The sequence below is a fragment of the Pristis pectinata genome, chromosome 8, assembly GCF_009764475.1.
Source record: "Pristis pectinata isolate sPriPec2 chromosome 8, sPriPec2.1.pri, whole genome shotgun sequence".
Classification (NCBI taxonomy): domain Eukaryota; kingdom Metazoa; phylum Chordata; class Chondrichthyes; order Rhinopristiformes; family Pristidae; genus Pristis; species Pristis pectinata.
Genome location: NC_067412.1, coordinates 2,256,488 through 2,274,562, shown reverse-complemented (window position 1 = coordinate 2,274,562; position 18,075 = coordinate 2,256,488). Strand labels below are relative to the sequence as shown.

The window sequence follows — 18,075 nt, the reverse complement described above, 5'->3', positions numbered from 1 at the left end:
TGTAACTGTCCAATTAGTATAGCAACAGGAATAGACTCGAGTTTTTGAGTAAAGGCCACATTGGGTGGTAATCACCAAGTAGCAAGCTAGAGGGTGTTAGAGACCAAGGGCCAATGTATTTGCAATGATCATGGATTGTGAGTTAGTCATTAGCTTGTGCTGTGGGGAAACATTTGCAGCACAGGCTGATAACAATTTCTTGCGCAAGCACATCATTCAAGCATCATTCCAGCAAACAATTCTCCCCACTGACTGGATTGCTCCTGTTATCCAATGACCAGGGGTGTAAAGATTTCCTCCCCCACACTGAGGATCCTCAATTGCCTTGATATTTAAAGATAAGGATGACCCCCACTAATGGTACAATGTAGCACACTCCATGTACCATGTGCAGGATTGAAGATTAGCCAATCAGGCACAACTGAAGTTGATGAGACTGGGTTCCAGTGAAATTGGTGAGTTCAACTGCTAATTAGACCATAGTAAACTATAAATTGTCAATGGTTACTAGTCTGCAGTCTGAAATATCACTTCAATGGATGGAGCCAAATTTTACAACATTTGGGGGAAGGTTCTACCCTGGATTGCAATTTTCTTTTGGCAGGGGAATGTAATCTTGACTGTTCTTAGTTGGAAAAGCTTACAAATCCAGCTGGTCAGTAGAATTGGCAGCACACAAGTGAACAGGAATGCTGATATTCCTACTGCCAAACTGGATCCATGAGGTGTAATTCTTAGCACTGGCTACACAGGGATGCTGGGAAGATGAACAGCAGGCTATTTAGCCTTACTTAAAAATGTTGGTTCATGTGACTGCCACACCTCTTAATTCTTAAATTTTTAAAATTTAAAAAGTTTAGTGGTAACAGGCCCTTCCAGCCCAATGAGTCCACGCCACCCATTTTAAACCCAAATTAACCTACCCATGTGTCTTTGGAATGTGGGAGGAAACCGGAGCTCCTGGAGGAAACCCACGCAGACTCTTGCTTCAGTGTCTAATTGACCTATCACCATTGCCCAGCTCAGGGAAGCCAGATTTCTAATATCAGTGCTTCCCAACTTTAATTTAACTGCAATGAGGATTTGTAGTAATGAGTAGTGTGAACCACAAGTGCAGCAGACATGTAGTTCAGGCCACAGGGAAAGTCAAAACAGTGATGCAGAACTGTTTTGAGATATGAACAGGTCAGTTTACAATTTGGTATTTGTCTATCTTGTACAACATTGTAAAGGGTTCAAGTATCAAACAAAACTTGAGATTCAGATCTTGAACAGATGACTATCACTGGGGATTCTGCAGTCCCAGGTACTGGTTGCAGTACTGTGTGGAATAGCTCTTTTTGCAAAAGTTATAATACAATGCAAGCTGGTAAAATCAGATATGCCAGCTGTAAGTATACCACTGGCTCATGCTGTTTAAAATTAGATATTCAAGGATCTGAAACTCCACATTCTGAAATCAAAACAAAGTTTACATAATAAAATGTTAAGCAACTTCCACATAGTTGAGGAATTTTTTTTATTTGGAAACATCAGAAATGTGAAACCCAAAGCTGGGTGCACACCTTATGAGTAGGCATACATTTTACTACTGGAAACATTTACATGTGCCTCAGGATGTTAAAAACACAAGTAGAACTCACTCCAATACCAGTACACAAAAGGACTATGATCAGATCCAATCTTTACCAATTATTACATCCAAGGAGATCTGAGCAAACACGATTACTGACAGTGCAACAATCTACTATATCATGGGGACTCCAGAAATCTTGCTCCATTATAATAATGTATGAATATTTTAAATCTTAAATAAAATCCAGTGAAAAGAAATGAAACTTACAATTCTAATTTAATCTGAGCTCCTCAACAATAATATGGATTGGAAATTGCACACGTTTAGGAGCCACTAAACCCAGCTCTTAAAACCAAATTCAATACCTAAATACACACACAACAGACAAATCACTAACATTGTGCATTTACAAGAGATTGACTACCAAATTGAGACAACTGTACACATTCTGGAGTTAAGACCATAAGAATGGAGCCAAATTTTATATCTGTGGGATTTATTTGGTGGAAAGGATCAGAGCAACAATCAAGCCGTACAGACCCAACACTTCAGCAAAGATAAGGATCAGGATCATGCCAACAAATAACCTCGGCTGCTGGGCTGTTCCTCGTACTCCAGCATCACCTACTATGCCAATAGCGAAGCCAGCAGCAAGGCCACTCAGACCCACGCTCAAACCAGCACCCAGTTGAAGGAAGCTCCTGTAATACAAACAAAAATAGTTAAAGTGTGACATGCTGAGAAAGCTCACCCTCCACACACCAAGTTGCTCTTGTTGTGGAGCAACCCCATTTGTCAATGCAGTAACAGCATCTTTTCACATTAACTTGTGCTCTAGGAGCTGCCTCAACCTCTAACCATCACAGATAAGTGTGCACCATCACTGCAAGGCATGCTGCTCGTTTAAAAACTGCCTCACTTAAACATGGCAAGCCAAAAGGGTAGAAAAAAATCTCATTGCAGCAAGGAATTTCACATATCTACATTTGGAATGAAGCCCATATTGAGAGAATGGGGCAAGTTTAAAGCCATGGAGATCAGTTACTATAGTACTGATCAGGTTAATAATTATCTACAGACCCACAACATACTTGAAAGGAATTCAAGAGGATGTGTGCAAAAGATCTTCAAATACTGGACTTAAAAAAATCATGTGGAAAATAGATCTTGTCCTGTGCAGCTAAAAGAATCTGAATGTGGACTAAAGCAGAGTGTACATTAAGTGTGATTTATTCACAGACCAGAGAATATACTGGTTTAATGAAATACATCTGGAATATAGCCCAGAATTCAAAAATTCTCAACTAGGAGGCTGCTCATTGATCTTGGCAGAATTGCCAGTCATGAGTGTTCACACAAACTAAACTCTACTAGAGGCTGCATCAAAATTGAGGCAAGGGTAGAGCTCTAACTTCTGCTATCACTATTAACCAGGACAAGGTCAAATGCTCTTGCACTACACTGAACTGAATGATGCATGTGGAAGTATCCAATGGAAAATCTGATACCCACTATCAAACAATTTCACTCCCTCAAATTTGACCAATTTAGAATGTGTGATAGAGTCACCTACTCTAATCATATTTTAGCCAAACCCAGCAAGGTTCAGAGCCAGAAAGCTATTAGTACTGCTGAGCAGTACCTTGCAGAGCATCAATTTGTCAGCTTTCCTGGTCCAGTCCAAGTAGTAGCCAGCTTTACTGATGAGACAAATGCTGTGCTGAGAACCTGGAATGGATCTCCAGCAAATCACAGCCAAGGCACTACCTGTGACAGCTGGGGCTGGGCAGGCCAGTGAGAGAAGTGTGCCTGCTCAGTTTTGGACTTGGGGGCTGCACCCTGGACAGTACAATGAGTACAGGCCATTATTGAGTACACATGGGCAGAACTTTTCCAACTTTTACCAATGCACCATTGAAAGCATCCTATCTGGATGCATCACAGCTTGGTATGGCAACTGCTCTGCCCAGGACTGCAAGAAGCTGCAGAGTTGTGGACATAGCCCAGCACATCACAGACACCAGCCTTCCCTCCTTGGACTCTTTACCTCACTGTCTTGGTGCAGCAGCCAGCATAATCAAAGACCCCACCCACCCAGGACATTCTTCTCTTCCCTTCCATCAGGTAGAAGATACAGGTGCCTTAGGGCACGTACCACCACACTTAAGGACAGCTTCTACCCCACTGTGATAAGACTATTGAATGGTTTCCTTATATGATGAGATGGACTCTGACCTCACGATCTACCTTGTTGTGACCTTGCACCTTATTGCACTGCACTGTAGCTGTGACACTTTACTCTGTACTGTTATTGTTTTTACCTGTACTACATCAATGCACTCTGTACTAACTCAATGTAACTGCACTGTGCAATGAATTGACCTGTACGATCAGTTTGTAAGACAAGCTTTTCACTGTACCTTGGTCCAAGTGACAATAATAAACCAATACCTACAAATGGATCCTGTTTCTCCCCAGCCCAGTGAGCTTGTTGCAATAGGGAAAAAGAAATCTGGTTTATGCAGCCAAACAGACAAGGCAGTGGCTTTACCACATGGCCAGGTCAGCACTTAGCAGCCATACCAATCACCCTGGTCCACCTAATAGCCCTCACTGGCACTCCCCAGAGCCATGGAGATTTGTTGCTGGATCCACACCACATTCTGTAGCATGCCATGCTGCAAATCTTCCTGCATAGCACTCTATAATGACCAAGTCCATTAGTCATCCTGTTCCTGGAAATCCATCCCTACTGCCTAGGTACCAACTCAATCACTGCTTTGCAATTTCAAAGTTATACCTCAACTTTGCCAGAGATTTGAGGTGGTACTAAAGAACTTCAAACAACTGCTACAGCACAGGCACATTCACCCAATAATGAACTCTTTATACTTGAAGATGAGCAATTCTCAACATCTTCCCCTCAAATATTACATCAAGTAACAAAATAGAAGCACCTCATTTCAGTATCTGTATAATGCCCAATCTCATGTTTTGCAACGGCATGTGCTTAAAGATCCAAATACCTATACAATAACCTACTCCCTATTTTTGTTTAAATGCTGCTGCATTAGTAAACCTAGAAAACCCAAAAGTGCCAAGATCCATGGACAAGCAACACTACTCAACTGGCTGAATGTCTCACCACAACTATGCCCATGAAACAGCAGATTTCACAAGACCATGGCAACACTTCAATGTGGCCATAACCAAGGACTAATTGGTTTATGTTTCTGAACTGTGCTGTGGCACCACTTCCACAGTAATCACTTCACTTAAAATGCAACATCCATCTAAAAGGAGTTCTGCATTTCCTCCTGGCTTATAAAAACAGCAGTGAGCAAATATGCATTTAGTTCAAAGCACTAAATTACAGACCAACTGAAATACTTTTCACCATATAGTTAAAACATCCTTTGTCCATTCACTGGTTGCCCCAAAATCCCATTCAACAATTGTAGAGACATTTATACTTAGAAAAATAATGCCATGGTCTTACCGAGTTGGGGTACTCAATAGTTCATTTGTAGACTATTGCAAGAACAAATTCTCTTGGTACTTAGAGCAACTACAGAGATCTAGAGCCAGAATGCTCCAGGGTCAAAGTTCTTTTGGAATAAACTTGCCAGATGCCCAAGCCAGAGGAAATAAAACACAGGAAAGCAACCAGACTACATGTCACACGACAACTGCACCTCAATGGGTACTTGCAAAATATGAAGTTTACAAATGCTATAGCTTTACAATTTAACCCCATCTCTTCTAATAAACTCAATGTGCCAAATGCCATTTAACTGGATGTTAGCAATTACTCACCACTAAATTACAAAGCTCCGGTGAAGCAGATATACTTGTGCAACTAGCTATCACTCATCATACAGCACAAACATGCCCTTTGGCCAACTCATCCACACCAACCAAGGTGCCCATCTAAGCCAATCCCATTTGTCTGCATATCCCTAAAGTTTTCCTATCCACATACCTGTCTTTTGTCTCCACCTCTATCACTCTCTGGCAGCTTGTTCCACATGTCCACTGTAGGAAAACTTGCCCCATGTGTCCTCTCACCCAAAGCCTATGCCCTCTAGTTTGACTTCCTTGCACTGAAGAGACCAACCATTCTCCTTACTACGCCCAGAACATAGATCAGCCATTAAATCTTATCCACATTAAACCCAATGGTCCACTGACTTCTTGGCCTTTGCCAGAATTTGAGCACATCAAACAATCACTGCTCTTATCTGCTTTCCAGACTTTAAAATGAACCAATTTTAAACAATGTTACCTGTCACCCTGCCCATTTTAGTATACTACCCTAATATTGAAGCCCTGAAGTGACCAACAGTCCTAGAACACTGCTTTCCTTCAGTTCAAACTGCCTTTACTCCCTTCTCCTCCCATTCCCTGTCCTTTGTGTACTTTAGCCAAAGTCTTTAAAAAATTCATTGATCCTGCTCTTGTTGCCAATTAACTGGTCAGTAATTACTTCCAATTCCTTTAGATATTGGAGTAGCTTACATAATAAACCACCTACTTAAAAGACAATCAAGGAAACTCATGGATTAATCTCTCAAAGGACAACTGTCAATGTGGAATGCCTACAATGTGATAAGCACACTGGGCAAGGATTACTGAATACTACATGTTAAAGAACACTAAACCTTCAGGGGCTGAGTCTGCCACATATTGGTTTTCCACCACACCCCACCTGTTCACTTCAATGCTCAAAATTAAGACTTTAATGCAAACCTGCAAAATATCCAATTGAGATACTTACTTGAATAATGTTATCTTTTCTGTGAGCGAGTTGGCAATTAGTACTGCCACCACCAGTCCATAGATAGCAATGATACCTGCCATGATGACAGGTATGATGGATTTCATGATGAGTTCAGGCCTCATGACAGACATGGCAGCAATTCCTGTCCCACTCTTAGCTGTTCCATATGCAGCTCCTAGAGCTAAGGAGAGAGGAAAAAAGTCAAACATTTGCTCAAATCCAGTTTACTCCCAGTTGTACAAGATGCCTGAAGTATTTCAAGGCTTAGAAAAAAAACAAACTGCTGCACTGGCCAAAAACTACTAGGTAGCAAGTCAGAACAGTGGGTTACTGGAAACAGCAGCTCGAGAAATTCTTAACCCACAGAATTCAAGGTTTGCTGCTGTCACAGATCTGCTTCTTCCATAGGAAGGCAACAGATGGCAGTCAGCTGTGACAGAAGGCCTGATCTTTGTTACTGGCAAATCACCATCCCATTTTAACCAGTATACCACTACAATATGGAATAGGAGACTGAAGTGAGAACCTTCTGAAAAATCTAGATTGTTTGATGTAAATATTGGCCCCCCCCCCCCCCCCAATTCCTTTGTGGGAACAATTATTCCATTTTGACCTGTTGCAATTCACAATGATCAGTGCTGGGACCTCGTTTGTCATATACATTAATGATTTGGATGAAAATGCAGGAGGGCTGATGAGCAAGTTTGCAGATGACATGAAAATTGGTAGCATTATGGATAGTGAGGAAGACCAATATCTTCTTGTTTGACCAATATCTTCATGTCCTCTAGCCACAGGAGAGGTCCTGGAGGACTGGCGAGCAGCTAATGTTGTTCCATTATTCAAGGGAATCAGATAATCCTGTAACTATAGACCAGTGAGTCTCACATCAGTGGTAGGGAAGTTACTGGAGAGGATACTTAGGGATAGGATTTGTGCATTTGGAAAACTATGGCCTAATTAGGGACAGTCAGCATGGCTTTGTGGGGGGCAAGTCATGCCTTACTAACTTGATTGTTTTTTGATCAAGGTGATTAATGAAGGTAGAGTGGTGAATGTTGTCTACATGGATTTTAGCAAGGTATTTGACAAGGTCCCTCATGGGAGGCTCATCCAGAAGATTAAGATACATGGGATCCATGGTGAATTGGCCATTTGGATTCAGAACTGGCTTGCCCATAGAAGAGGGTAGTGGTCGACAGGACTTATTCTAGCTGGAGGTCTGTGACTAGTGGTGTTCCTCAGGGATCCATACTGGGACCTCTGCTGTTTGTGATGTATATAAATGACCTGGATGAAAATGTACATCAGTTAGTAAATTTGCAGACAGGATTGGTGTTGTGGGTAGTGTAGAAGACTGGCACAGTGGGATACAGATCAGTTGCAGACATGGGCAGAGCAATGGCAGATGGAGCTCCACCCAGCCAAATGTGAAGAGATGCACCTTGGGAGATCAAATGTAGAGACAGTACACTGTTAATGGCAAGAACCTGAACAATGTCAATGAGCAGAGGGATCTTGGGGTCCAAGTTCATAGCTCCCTGAAAGTGGCTACACAGGATAGGGTGGTAAAGGCACATGGCATGCTTGCCTTCATTAGTCAAGGCATCAAGTTCAAGAGTCAGGAAATTATGATGCAGCTTAATAAAACTTTAATTAGGCCACATCTGAAGTACTGCATTCAGTTCCAGTCACCATTATAAGAATGATGTGGAGGCTTTGGAAGGTGCAGAAGAGGTTTACCAAGATGCTGCCTGGATTAAAGGGCATGTGCTATAAAGAGGTTGGACAAACTTGGGTTGTTCTCTCTGGAGAGAGAGGCTGAGGGGAGATCTGATAGCAGTTTAAAAGATTGAGAGACATGGATAGAGTAGACAGCCAGTATCTTTTCCCCAGGGTTGAAATGTCTAATACCAGAGGGCATTCATTGGGGGGGGGGGGGGGGGGGGGAGAGAAAGAGAAGAGAAAAGAAAGAAGTTCAAAAGGAGGTGTGGGGCAAGTTTCTTTAAAGAAAGTGGGTGCCTGGGGTGGAGGCAAATACAATAGGGGTACACTTCAATAGATACTCTTAGGCACATGAATGTGAGGAAAATGTTAGGATATGGACATTGTGTAGGCAGAAGGGAATAGTTTAGTTGGGCATTTTATTACTAATGTCATTGGTTCAGCACAACATTACTGGCCAAAGGGCTTGCTCCTGTGCTATTGTATAACAATAGAACAGGATATAGAGCAGTTGGAAATTTGGGTAGTGAAATGGCAGATGGAGTTTAATCCAGATAAGCAAGGTAGTGTATTTTGTGAGAAGTCAAAACTAGTAGTATACAGTAAGTGGTAGGACCATTGGGGGCATTGATAGAGGGATCTTGGGATGCAAGCCCATAGCTCCCAAAAGTGGCAACACAAGTAGGTAGATTGTTAAAGACATACAGCATGCTTGCCTTTCAGTCAGGGCTTTGAGTAAAGTTGGGAAGGCACATGACAACCATAAAACTTTGGTTAGGCCACATTTGGAGCATTATGCTGTTCTGATTACCACATTACAAGGATGTGGAGGCTTGAGGGTGCAGAAGAGGTTCACCAGGATGATGCATGGTTTGGTACATTAGCTACAAGAGAATGGACAATTTTGGATTGTTTTCTCCAGAGTGATAGAAGTATACAAGATAGAGGCATACACAGGTAGATAGCTTTCCTAGGGTGGAAATGTCAAATATTACCAGGCATGTTTAAGGTTTTGGGGGGGGGAGGAAGAGTGAGATATGGAAGGCAAGTGACCTTCTCCAAAATAGAGTGGGAAGTGCCTGTAATGTGCTGCTAGGGGGACATGGTAACAGATGCAGAGAATGGAGTGGTGCAGACCACATGCAGGCAGATGAGATTGGCACCATGGTCAGCACAGACATGGTGGGCTGAAGTCTGTTCCTGTGTACTGCTCTACCCAAGTTAACAAGCTGTTTAACAAATCCATGGCAGCTAATAAATCCTTTCCTTGGTTCCCAAAGGAACAGTAGCCAGGATTATTAGCTGGCCAATGTTTAACACAAGATTTCCAAAGCAGCAAACCCTCTACAGGTTACTGACACTACATTTGGGTTACAACTTAGTGCAACAGCTTCTGCACAAGAAGCAATGTCTACAAAAGTTGCTTTACCACACCCAAGCCCAACTGATCTAGAGAAAGGATTTTTTTTTTAAAAAAACAGGTGACACACAGCTAGCATTGAGATCAGCGATATGGCTCTGAGCTATGGTGAAGTCTTTAGTGATGAAGGAATGTTGGATGGATGGAGACATCAAGAACCCACAGGTTGTTCCTCTGCATATTTGGATTTGTCCTTGGTGGACAAGGATGAGAGATATAGTAGCCTAGGCAAGGAATTGCAGTACATTGTGTACACCTACAAATTGCAGACCATGCTGCTCAAAAGGACTGAGTTTTAGAATGCTAGATGGGAGACTAATGAAGTACACATCTCTACCTTGTGTCTCATTACACCCAGCCAGGCAGGATATTTTACATTACCTGCTTGTACTGGAGGAGCCAATTCACTTACATCAGGACACACACACTCTTGTAAATCACTCGTGGCTGGCCTGGTCAGTGCCAAGTCAACAACCCACTTCAGGATGTTAGTGGGGTCCTCAGCAACAGTAATACCAACATCAAGGGTGCAGTCAGTTTTAGATGGTCACTGCCCACAACTGAATGTTTCTTACTAGTTAGTAATAACTTGGAAGTGTTCCATGGAATAAACCAAGCAATAAACACTTGGTTGTATGCAAGGGAAGTTAATGATAGCTGGGACAACACTACACTGAGGAACACCTGTCATGTCTCACCAGCCCTAAGCATCTCTTATGCTATGATGTAACTATTGCAGTGTTTTCCCCACCTAGGCTTCAGAGCCCTGATGGAAGTCATTCTATTCTGGCTTGTTGGCAACAGCAGTCACCTCACCAATTCAATTGATCGATATTTGGTGCAAGAAACAAGCTGAGTGGCTGAGAATGCAGAGCTTGGAGAGTTTTGAATGTGCACTGTGACAGCACAGTCAGCAATAGCAGTGATGGAGGGTGCAGATTGACTAGATGGCAAGGCAGAAATGAAATTGTCACAATTTGTAATAAAGAACCTTCTACATAATCAGGAAGATGCCAGAGTTGCTTTGGAATAGCTTGGCTAAACAGGACTAAAGCTGGAGCACAAGTCCAGTAATGCAGCTAGGATGTGGTCAGACCCAGCTTTTGCCAAATCCAAGAGTTCTATGCAGTCACTTGATGTCACAAATGGAATTTGACTAAAAGTGAACTGAGATTGAGTAGGCCATCTATTCTGCAATCACTGCGTATAGAGAAATTCCAAACCAGTTGAGGACAATGTCATGTTATCAGGCAATTTCCTTACCAGTGTTATGAAACTTCATTGTGTGTGTGATCAATATTGAGACTAGGGCCACTTCCTCTCCCCATATACTTAAAACTCAGTCAAGTCTCATGACATTGGGCCATGATGCAACATTGAAGTGGAGGGACCTAGTATGTGTTATAGGGCAGTTCTCACAACAGACAAGTCACCAGATGTTCCTATAGCACCAATGAGTGGGAGCAACTAAATTTGCAGCATAATACTTTACCATTAGTTTCTGAACAATATTTAAAACTTTCTAACCAGAAGATGAGTACAGTTCATCTTTTAATGTTCCCTCAAACCAACTTCATACAAGTTGCACAGATGCAAACTAGTTTGTCTCTTTTCTTGCAGGTAGAGAATGATCCTCTAGGACTTGAAGTGCAGCCTACAGACTGGAACTTTCATTGACAGCCAGAATTGCACCAACTGGTTTTGAAGCTGTCAAGTCACATGTACAGAAAGCAACCTACATAGCCCTTAAATATTTGAATGCAGATAGCTTAATATACTGGGATTATTTTAATTAGATATTCCCAATTGAATTCAGACACTCAAACCTACTGAAAAGGCCAGACAGCTGGAACTGCTAACTCAACTGATGAAGTCAAATCCAGACTGTTCCTACTGCCTGTAGCCTAGTCAGCTACAGCAAGGACCCTGTATATTCCACTGGAGCAAAATAACCTGCAGATGCTGGAAGTCTACCACAAAATGCTAGAAGCACTCAGATCAAGCAGCACCTGGAGCCAATGATTCAGGTCAATTACCCTTCAAAAAGTCCTCTCCACAGATGCTATCTGACCTGCTGAATACTTCCAGCATTCAGTATTACAATTAGGACTCTGCAGACAACTCAAATGAAAGCAAATGGAATTGATCTTTGAGCATTAAATTCATGGTAAATGACCACAGGATAATTTAAAGCCCACACATTTGTTGAGCAAGCACCAGTTGCTGGAGTATTTCTTAAATGAAAATCTAGAACTATGTCCATGTTCTCAATGAAAGGAACCACCCACAGCATCCATCTTGTCAAGGCCACATGCATACAGATGGGTTAAATGAGGGAGGGCACAAATCAAGATAGGAAATAACCAGCTTATTCTGCCAAACCGGAGTATAGGGCCCACCTTTCCTCAAACAATCCTTTCAAATCTAATGAAACTTGAAAGCAAAGTACATTCAGAGAAAAATTGCATGCATTACTCTAGATGTAGTCCTAAAGTCATGTGCATTTGTAGCAGTATCTCCTTGCCCTTCTCTGCTCTCCTTCATGTCCAAAGGCACCCAGATCATTCCACATCCTGCTTTAATTACCACCAAAATAAAAGTTAGTTCCCCATTTTAATTTTTGCCCTCATTTAACTCATCTGTATTCCTATGACCACATCACTTTGCACTAAAACAGACTTTGTTCTAATGTGTATTCTTGTAAAAAAGTTTGTATTCAAGAATGCTGCTTATTTGATGCTATGTGCCCATGCCACTGCTGCAAGTAGGTTTTCCATTGCACTTGTGTGTATGACAATAAGCAACTTTGCATTATCACCCATCTTTCAGCAGATTTGGCTACAACAGCCAAAAACATTCAAAGATTGGCATTAGTCAAAACCCCAGCACTGACCCTGTGGCACCTTGCTTGCCAATGATCCATTTATACATGTTTTCTGTAAGTGTTGTGGGTTGACCAATTTCTTGCCAAAGAAACCATCTGTTTATCAGCAAGGCACCTTTACATACACTTCCATGGTATCTGGAAAGCAACCTGCTCAAAATTCTGATTCTGCCTGGTCAAGATTTGTTAGCTAATTTTAGGCCTTTGTGCAATTCTGCAAGATTTAATTCAGAAATTCTATTAGCAGAGTATACAATGGCATGGAACAGAGCCACAAAACTAGATCACCACCTCTATCCACAAATTCCTTTGAAGGGGTTAAGACTTCAGGACAAGTAGATAACAAACAATGGCTTTGAATACACTTCAAGTTTAAAGTTTAACCACTTTACAGAAAAATTGGAAAGCTGTTACCACTTTGCAAAATTCTGAAACCCCTGCTCACTCCCTCCCCCAATTACCCAAACACACCTTTTGGTTTCTAAACGATTTAGATTACCCATGCTGAATTCAGTCTCCCCTCAACCATCTATTCCAAAACTAAACCTTCTACTCTATCCAATCTTCTCTCAACTACAATTTTCTAGTCCTCTGGAATATCTTCCTAGATCTCCCAAGCACCTTTCTTGAAATGTGCTGATCAGAACCACATGCAATACTCAGCCTGTGAACTATTGTTGAACCCGGAGTTCAGCACAACCAAGCTTTCACTTTGAACCCTCATGCCTGGATCATGAGCTGCCCTGCTATTTTAAGGATGTGGATGTGCACACCAAGTTTCCTCTATGCCACCATATTCTATGGTCAGACTCAGTTATTTTCATTTCTGCCTATTGCATTCTTCCTTCAAGGTATTTTAGTGGTTCCCAAATGCAAGGCTTTGGCTTCATTCCAGCCAGGTGGATCCTCCACTTTGCTGCCATCCCAGCATTGGCAGCATTTAGTCACACCCAATCTCAGAATTCCCATGCTATTCCTCTTGCCGTGAGATTTTAAAAGACACATCTGACCTCGCCATCATTTCTACTGCTCAGCATTGAGGTCTTAGACCAACCCTTGGTTCAATGGTTAAAGGTTAGTGAACTAGAATACAAAACTAGTTGGTTCAGTAATTTTATGGGGCCTCTATAATTGTTGCATTCACTAGGTAAACCTATCCAGTATGTTCAGCAAATGAATATAGCATCCAAAAAACCACATTCTCAGCAGGAAAAAAATGGGGAGACAAGGCAGATGACAGCATAGGAATCTAAAGTGAACCAGTTCAACCAGTATCCACTTCTAGTTCTCCATAACAAGCTCTTCCACTTTCAAGGGAGAGGGAATCTTTAGTAATGCAACAAATAGGTTAGAACCTAGACATTAACAAGTTACATTAGTCTGTGGGATACTTGATTATATTCACCCATGTTAGGGTGGGATTTTCTACTTCCAAACCTGCTCTAGCAAGTCACAACCAAAGACAACTTTTACAATGGGAAGAGCTTGTTTAAACAGCTCAGGACAAGATTATACTGCTAGTTGTTTAAATCTTCAGCTGCCTTTCAACACAAACAGTACAAAATTGTTTAGATCATCTTCAAGGTTAAGGGGGACTTGCAACATTCCCATTCCCTCCCCGCTTAGTTCCCTGTAGTCCACTCATGCACATCAACTTGACCGATTCTGTAACTTGCACAAGAACAGCGGTTAGCCAGGTTAGATGGCAATGAGATTAGTGAACAAGTCAAATTAGAATATCAAGCAATCTGGCAAATCATTCATCTTAACCAAGCCAACTTCATTTCAGAAAGTAACATTAAATGAGGAAGTATCCACAACATATAGTAGACCAAGTCATCCTAAATCTCAAGTATATTTGATTGCAAATATCTCAAAAGGCAGCATTCCAAATCTACAAGTTTCTCTTCTCCCCACCAACCAGAGCATTCAGATTGCCAGCATCTACTAATTTGCCCCCACTAAGCTACTGTTACCTTAAGCACACCAATCTTAACTTTTAATTTTTTGAAATGAAAACCACTGTTTTATATTCTTATCAAGAATCAACATTGGAATCAGCTGGCAGTGAAGTGTTTCCAATTCCATAAAGACAATATGCCCACTTAACACATTTGAAGATCTCTGCTTCATCTAATTTATGGGTTGATTATGAAGAAAGGTCAGACAAGCTAGGCTTGTAGCCAGTAAATATGAGCAGCTCAATTCAAACTGATTTGGAAGTCTTGACAGGGAGGACATGGAGAGGGTGGTTCCTCTGTGGGAGAATCTAGAGGCAAGGGAATCAGGTAGAAGTGGTCACCTGTTCAGACAGAAGGCAATATTTGAGATCAAGCCTCTGGAACTCTTCCCCCAGAGGGTGGTGAAACAGAATCCAATAATGAAGGTAGAGATTCTGTTAAGGGATGAAAGGTTGAGGACCAGGCAGGAATGCAGGTGAGGTTACAATCAGAGCACCACCTTAAAATGTTAAGGCAAGTTAAGTAGTGACTCTGAATTTATGTTTGTACATAGAGATGGAAAGTACCATGCCTAACAACCACTAATGAGGAAACTGCATGGTCAGAACAGGAGAGCAGAATTTGGTTTTGGCAAAGACTCATTTAATTTTTTTTATTTAAAAGCTATTGGGAAAGACTCCAATTCTTGATTGTTGCCACTGTAGAGTAGCTACTGGTCACACCAGAGTGTACACTCGCAAGTCTGGCTATAAAAACTTAATCATTTTCAACCCAAGATCATTGAGGCTCCAAAACAAAATGTGATGCAGTATCTAGCACATGACACTACCTACCACCCAGTAAAAAATTTCAAAAGATATCAAGTTCAGCAAGATCAAGTGACTAATAAAGATCTTATCTTAACCCAATTAGTGCACAAAACATTAGAAAAGTTAAGCAAAATAAAGTGTTTTATCTGGAGTCCATGTTACACAGAAGCAAAAGACTGCAATTCAAGGACAGTGTTGCTGACACAGAAATACTAAATGAACCAGAGAAGGTGCTGTGAGCAGCTGCATCAGCTAAACTAGTTTTAAGAATCTAAATTTAAATAACAGCTTTTGTTACTTCCAATATGTGAGTAATGTTTTAGTGTGGGCACATGGAACATACAACAGTCAGCTCCACACAGCAATGACTGGGCAATCTGCTCAATGAAGTCAACCAAGAGATAAATATTGACCAGGGACTACTCAATTCAAGGAATACCATGGGATGTTTTAGGAACAAAAACAGACAAGACTGGTTAAACATCCACTCCAAAGACGCACCTCCAATGGCTTGACACCATGAAGTATCAGCCTCATGTAAATTGTCAAGTGCTATTAACCAATTCTTGTTGGTCACTGCAGTTAAAGATTACCTGTTAAAAGCACAGCTCTGATCACAACAATCATTTACTATGCAGTTCTGATGCAGAAAAACAAACTACCCATCATTTGTCAGAGTTAGAGTTTTCCCACATTTTGAGCTATTGCCCAACTCAATTCACAGTGTCATATTATGTTTAACAGGGTTAAAGTTAACTGATAAACTTATGAATTTCCTCACCTCCAGTTGAATTATAGTTACAGATTTTTGAAAGTCTTAGAGCTGTGCAAACCCAGGCTAGCTCCTTCACTTAAAAAGTACAGCTAAGTCATAACTCAAGCTTCCAATCAGACAACCTTGAATTATAAAAATGGAGGAAAACTAAACTCAACAGCAAAGCGTGCTAAACTGGTATACGTTACTTTGCACCCTGATTCACTTTTAAACAAACCAACCTTAAAACAGAATTGGCATCTGTCCACACCATTGCAATATAAATCCCATTTAAGGAAAAAAAAAGTCAATCCAAGTTCCTAAATTACATGTCAGTCACAGCCCAATCTGCCATTGTTAAAACTAGAGATCACAGCTCTTCTGTAGTTAGAAGCCCTACGATAAATGATCTCCGCTAGAAAACAACCACGACATACGGATTCCGATTTCAAGTTTTCACCCCTATAAAAACTGCAACGTCAAAGTCATTAAATCAAAATTGAACCAGACACATGCAGGGGCTTTTCTCTTTAGTATGGCTCAGGGACAGAATTAGCTTTGAAAATGCAGGATGCCACAGTGATATTTCCGAAGTATAGAGAAGTGTTGCAGTCCACGTATGCGAGGACGCGCACCCGCACCCGAGTCATATGACCGACTCGGGACTGCCCGCTCCGGAAATTGCCGAGTGCTCCCCGCCTCCGTCTGCAGCACCGAGACCTCCCCGTCACTGCCGCTGAGGCAAGAGCGCCGCCGGAAACACCGAGCGGCCGCCTCGTCGGTCACGGAAAGAGCCGAAGGGGTCCGGTCGTCGTCGTCGTCCGGCCGAGCGAGAGCGTCCGCCGCAGCCGGCACCGGCAGAGGTGAAGGGACAGGACGAGTCGGCGGACACCTCAGCGCATTTAACCCCCTCAGCTAGGCGGAGTAACGGGGGGGGGGGGTCCCGACACCGGCACCAGGCCGACCGTCATCAGCTGCCCCCCCCCACACTCCGCGGAACACCACGGCGCTCGTCATCTCCCCCCCCCCCCACCAAACACCACGTCCCCTCGGCTCGCCCTCCTGGTCCCCCCAGTCCTTCTCTCCCCCCCCCCCCCCACTGAACACTATATCCTCCCCTCACCACCACGCACCCCGATGTCCCCCCCACCACCGAGCACCATGACCCTCCCGACCCCCCCCGTGCCTCCCTCACCATGACCCCCCCCCTCACCACCATAACCCCCCCATCCCCCAGGTTCCCCCCACCTCACCACATGAACCCCCCCCCCGGTCCCGGTCACCCCCACCCCACTCACCACTGAAGACCATGGCCGCCGAGGCGCCGATCACCCCGAAGAAGGGCGAGTATTCGGGAGGCTTCGGGAGTGGACATCTTGTCGGCGGCTTTGACGCGGCGGGCCTACACACTGGCGCTGGGGCTGCTGAGGGCGGGCGGGCGTGCGGCTGCTCCGGGCTGCGGGCTCCGTCCGTCGGTCGCTGGGTGACTCGGGTCCGGCGCCGCTCCCACTCTCGGCGGCTCCGCTCCGGCTCCTCCCTAAATACCCACAAAATGGCGGCGCGGCCCCCCACGTGACCGCGCCAGGGGACTCTACCACCGCCGCCCGCACACGGGGGAGGGGGTCCCGCACCAACCCCGCCTAATCCTTATCTCTGCCTCACCACTCTGCCTTGCTGCACCCATCGGCTGGAACTCAGTATTTTATTATCTGCTTGAATTCCCTCAGGCATGTCTGTGCCTGATATAATGTTTTTCCTGCGAGGCTGCCTGCCCGCCACCACCCTTCTCCGTGACCCCAGTACTAGCTGCGGGCGGTGCTGTCAATTAACGGGGAGATCGCCAGGGACGGGGAAGTGGCAGGGAATGCAGGCGCTGGGCACTGGATGGGCAGGTGGCGGGGAATGCAGGCGCTGGGCACTGGATGGGGAAGGTGGCGGGGAATGCAGGCGCTGGGCACTGGAGGGGAAGGTGGCGGGGATGCAGGCGCTGGGCACTGGATGGGGAAGGTGGCGGGGAATGCAGGCGCTGGGCACTGGATGGGGAAGGTGGCAGGGAATGCAGGCGCTCTGGGCACTGGATGGGGAAGGTGGCAGGGAATGCAGGCGCTGGCACTGGATGGGGAAGGTGGCAGGGCAATGCAGGCGCTGGGCCATGGATGAGGAAGG

The 18,075-nt window shown here is 43.6% G+C and overlaps 1 protein-coding gene across 1 annotated transcript; it reads right to left on the bottom strand.

Annotated features, from left to right (window-relative positions):
• Window positions 1–1,502: 1,502 nt before the first annotated feature.
• Window positions 1,503–17,556, bottom strand: atp6v0cb (ATPase H+ transporting V0 subunit cb; the record flags this gene model as incomplete). The annotated part of the gene is made up of 3 exons (XM_052021200.1): window positions 1,503–2,277; window positions 6,354–6,537; window positions 17,208–17,556. Coding segments are annotated over 3 exons (738 nt in total), but the record flags the coding sequence as incomplete, so codon positions are not given.
• Window positions 17,557–18,075: the final 519 nt, after the last annotated feature.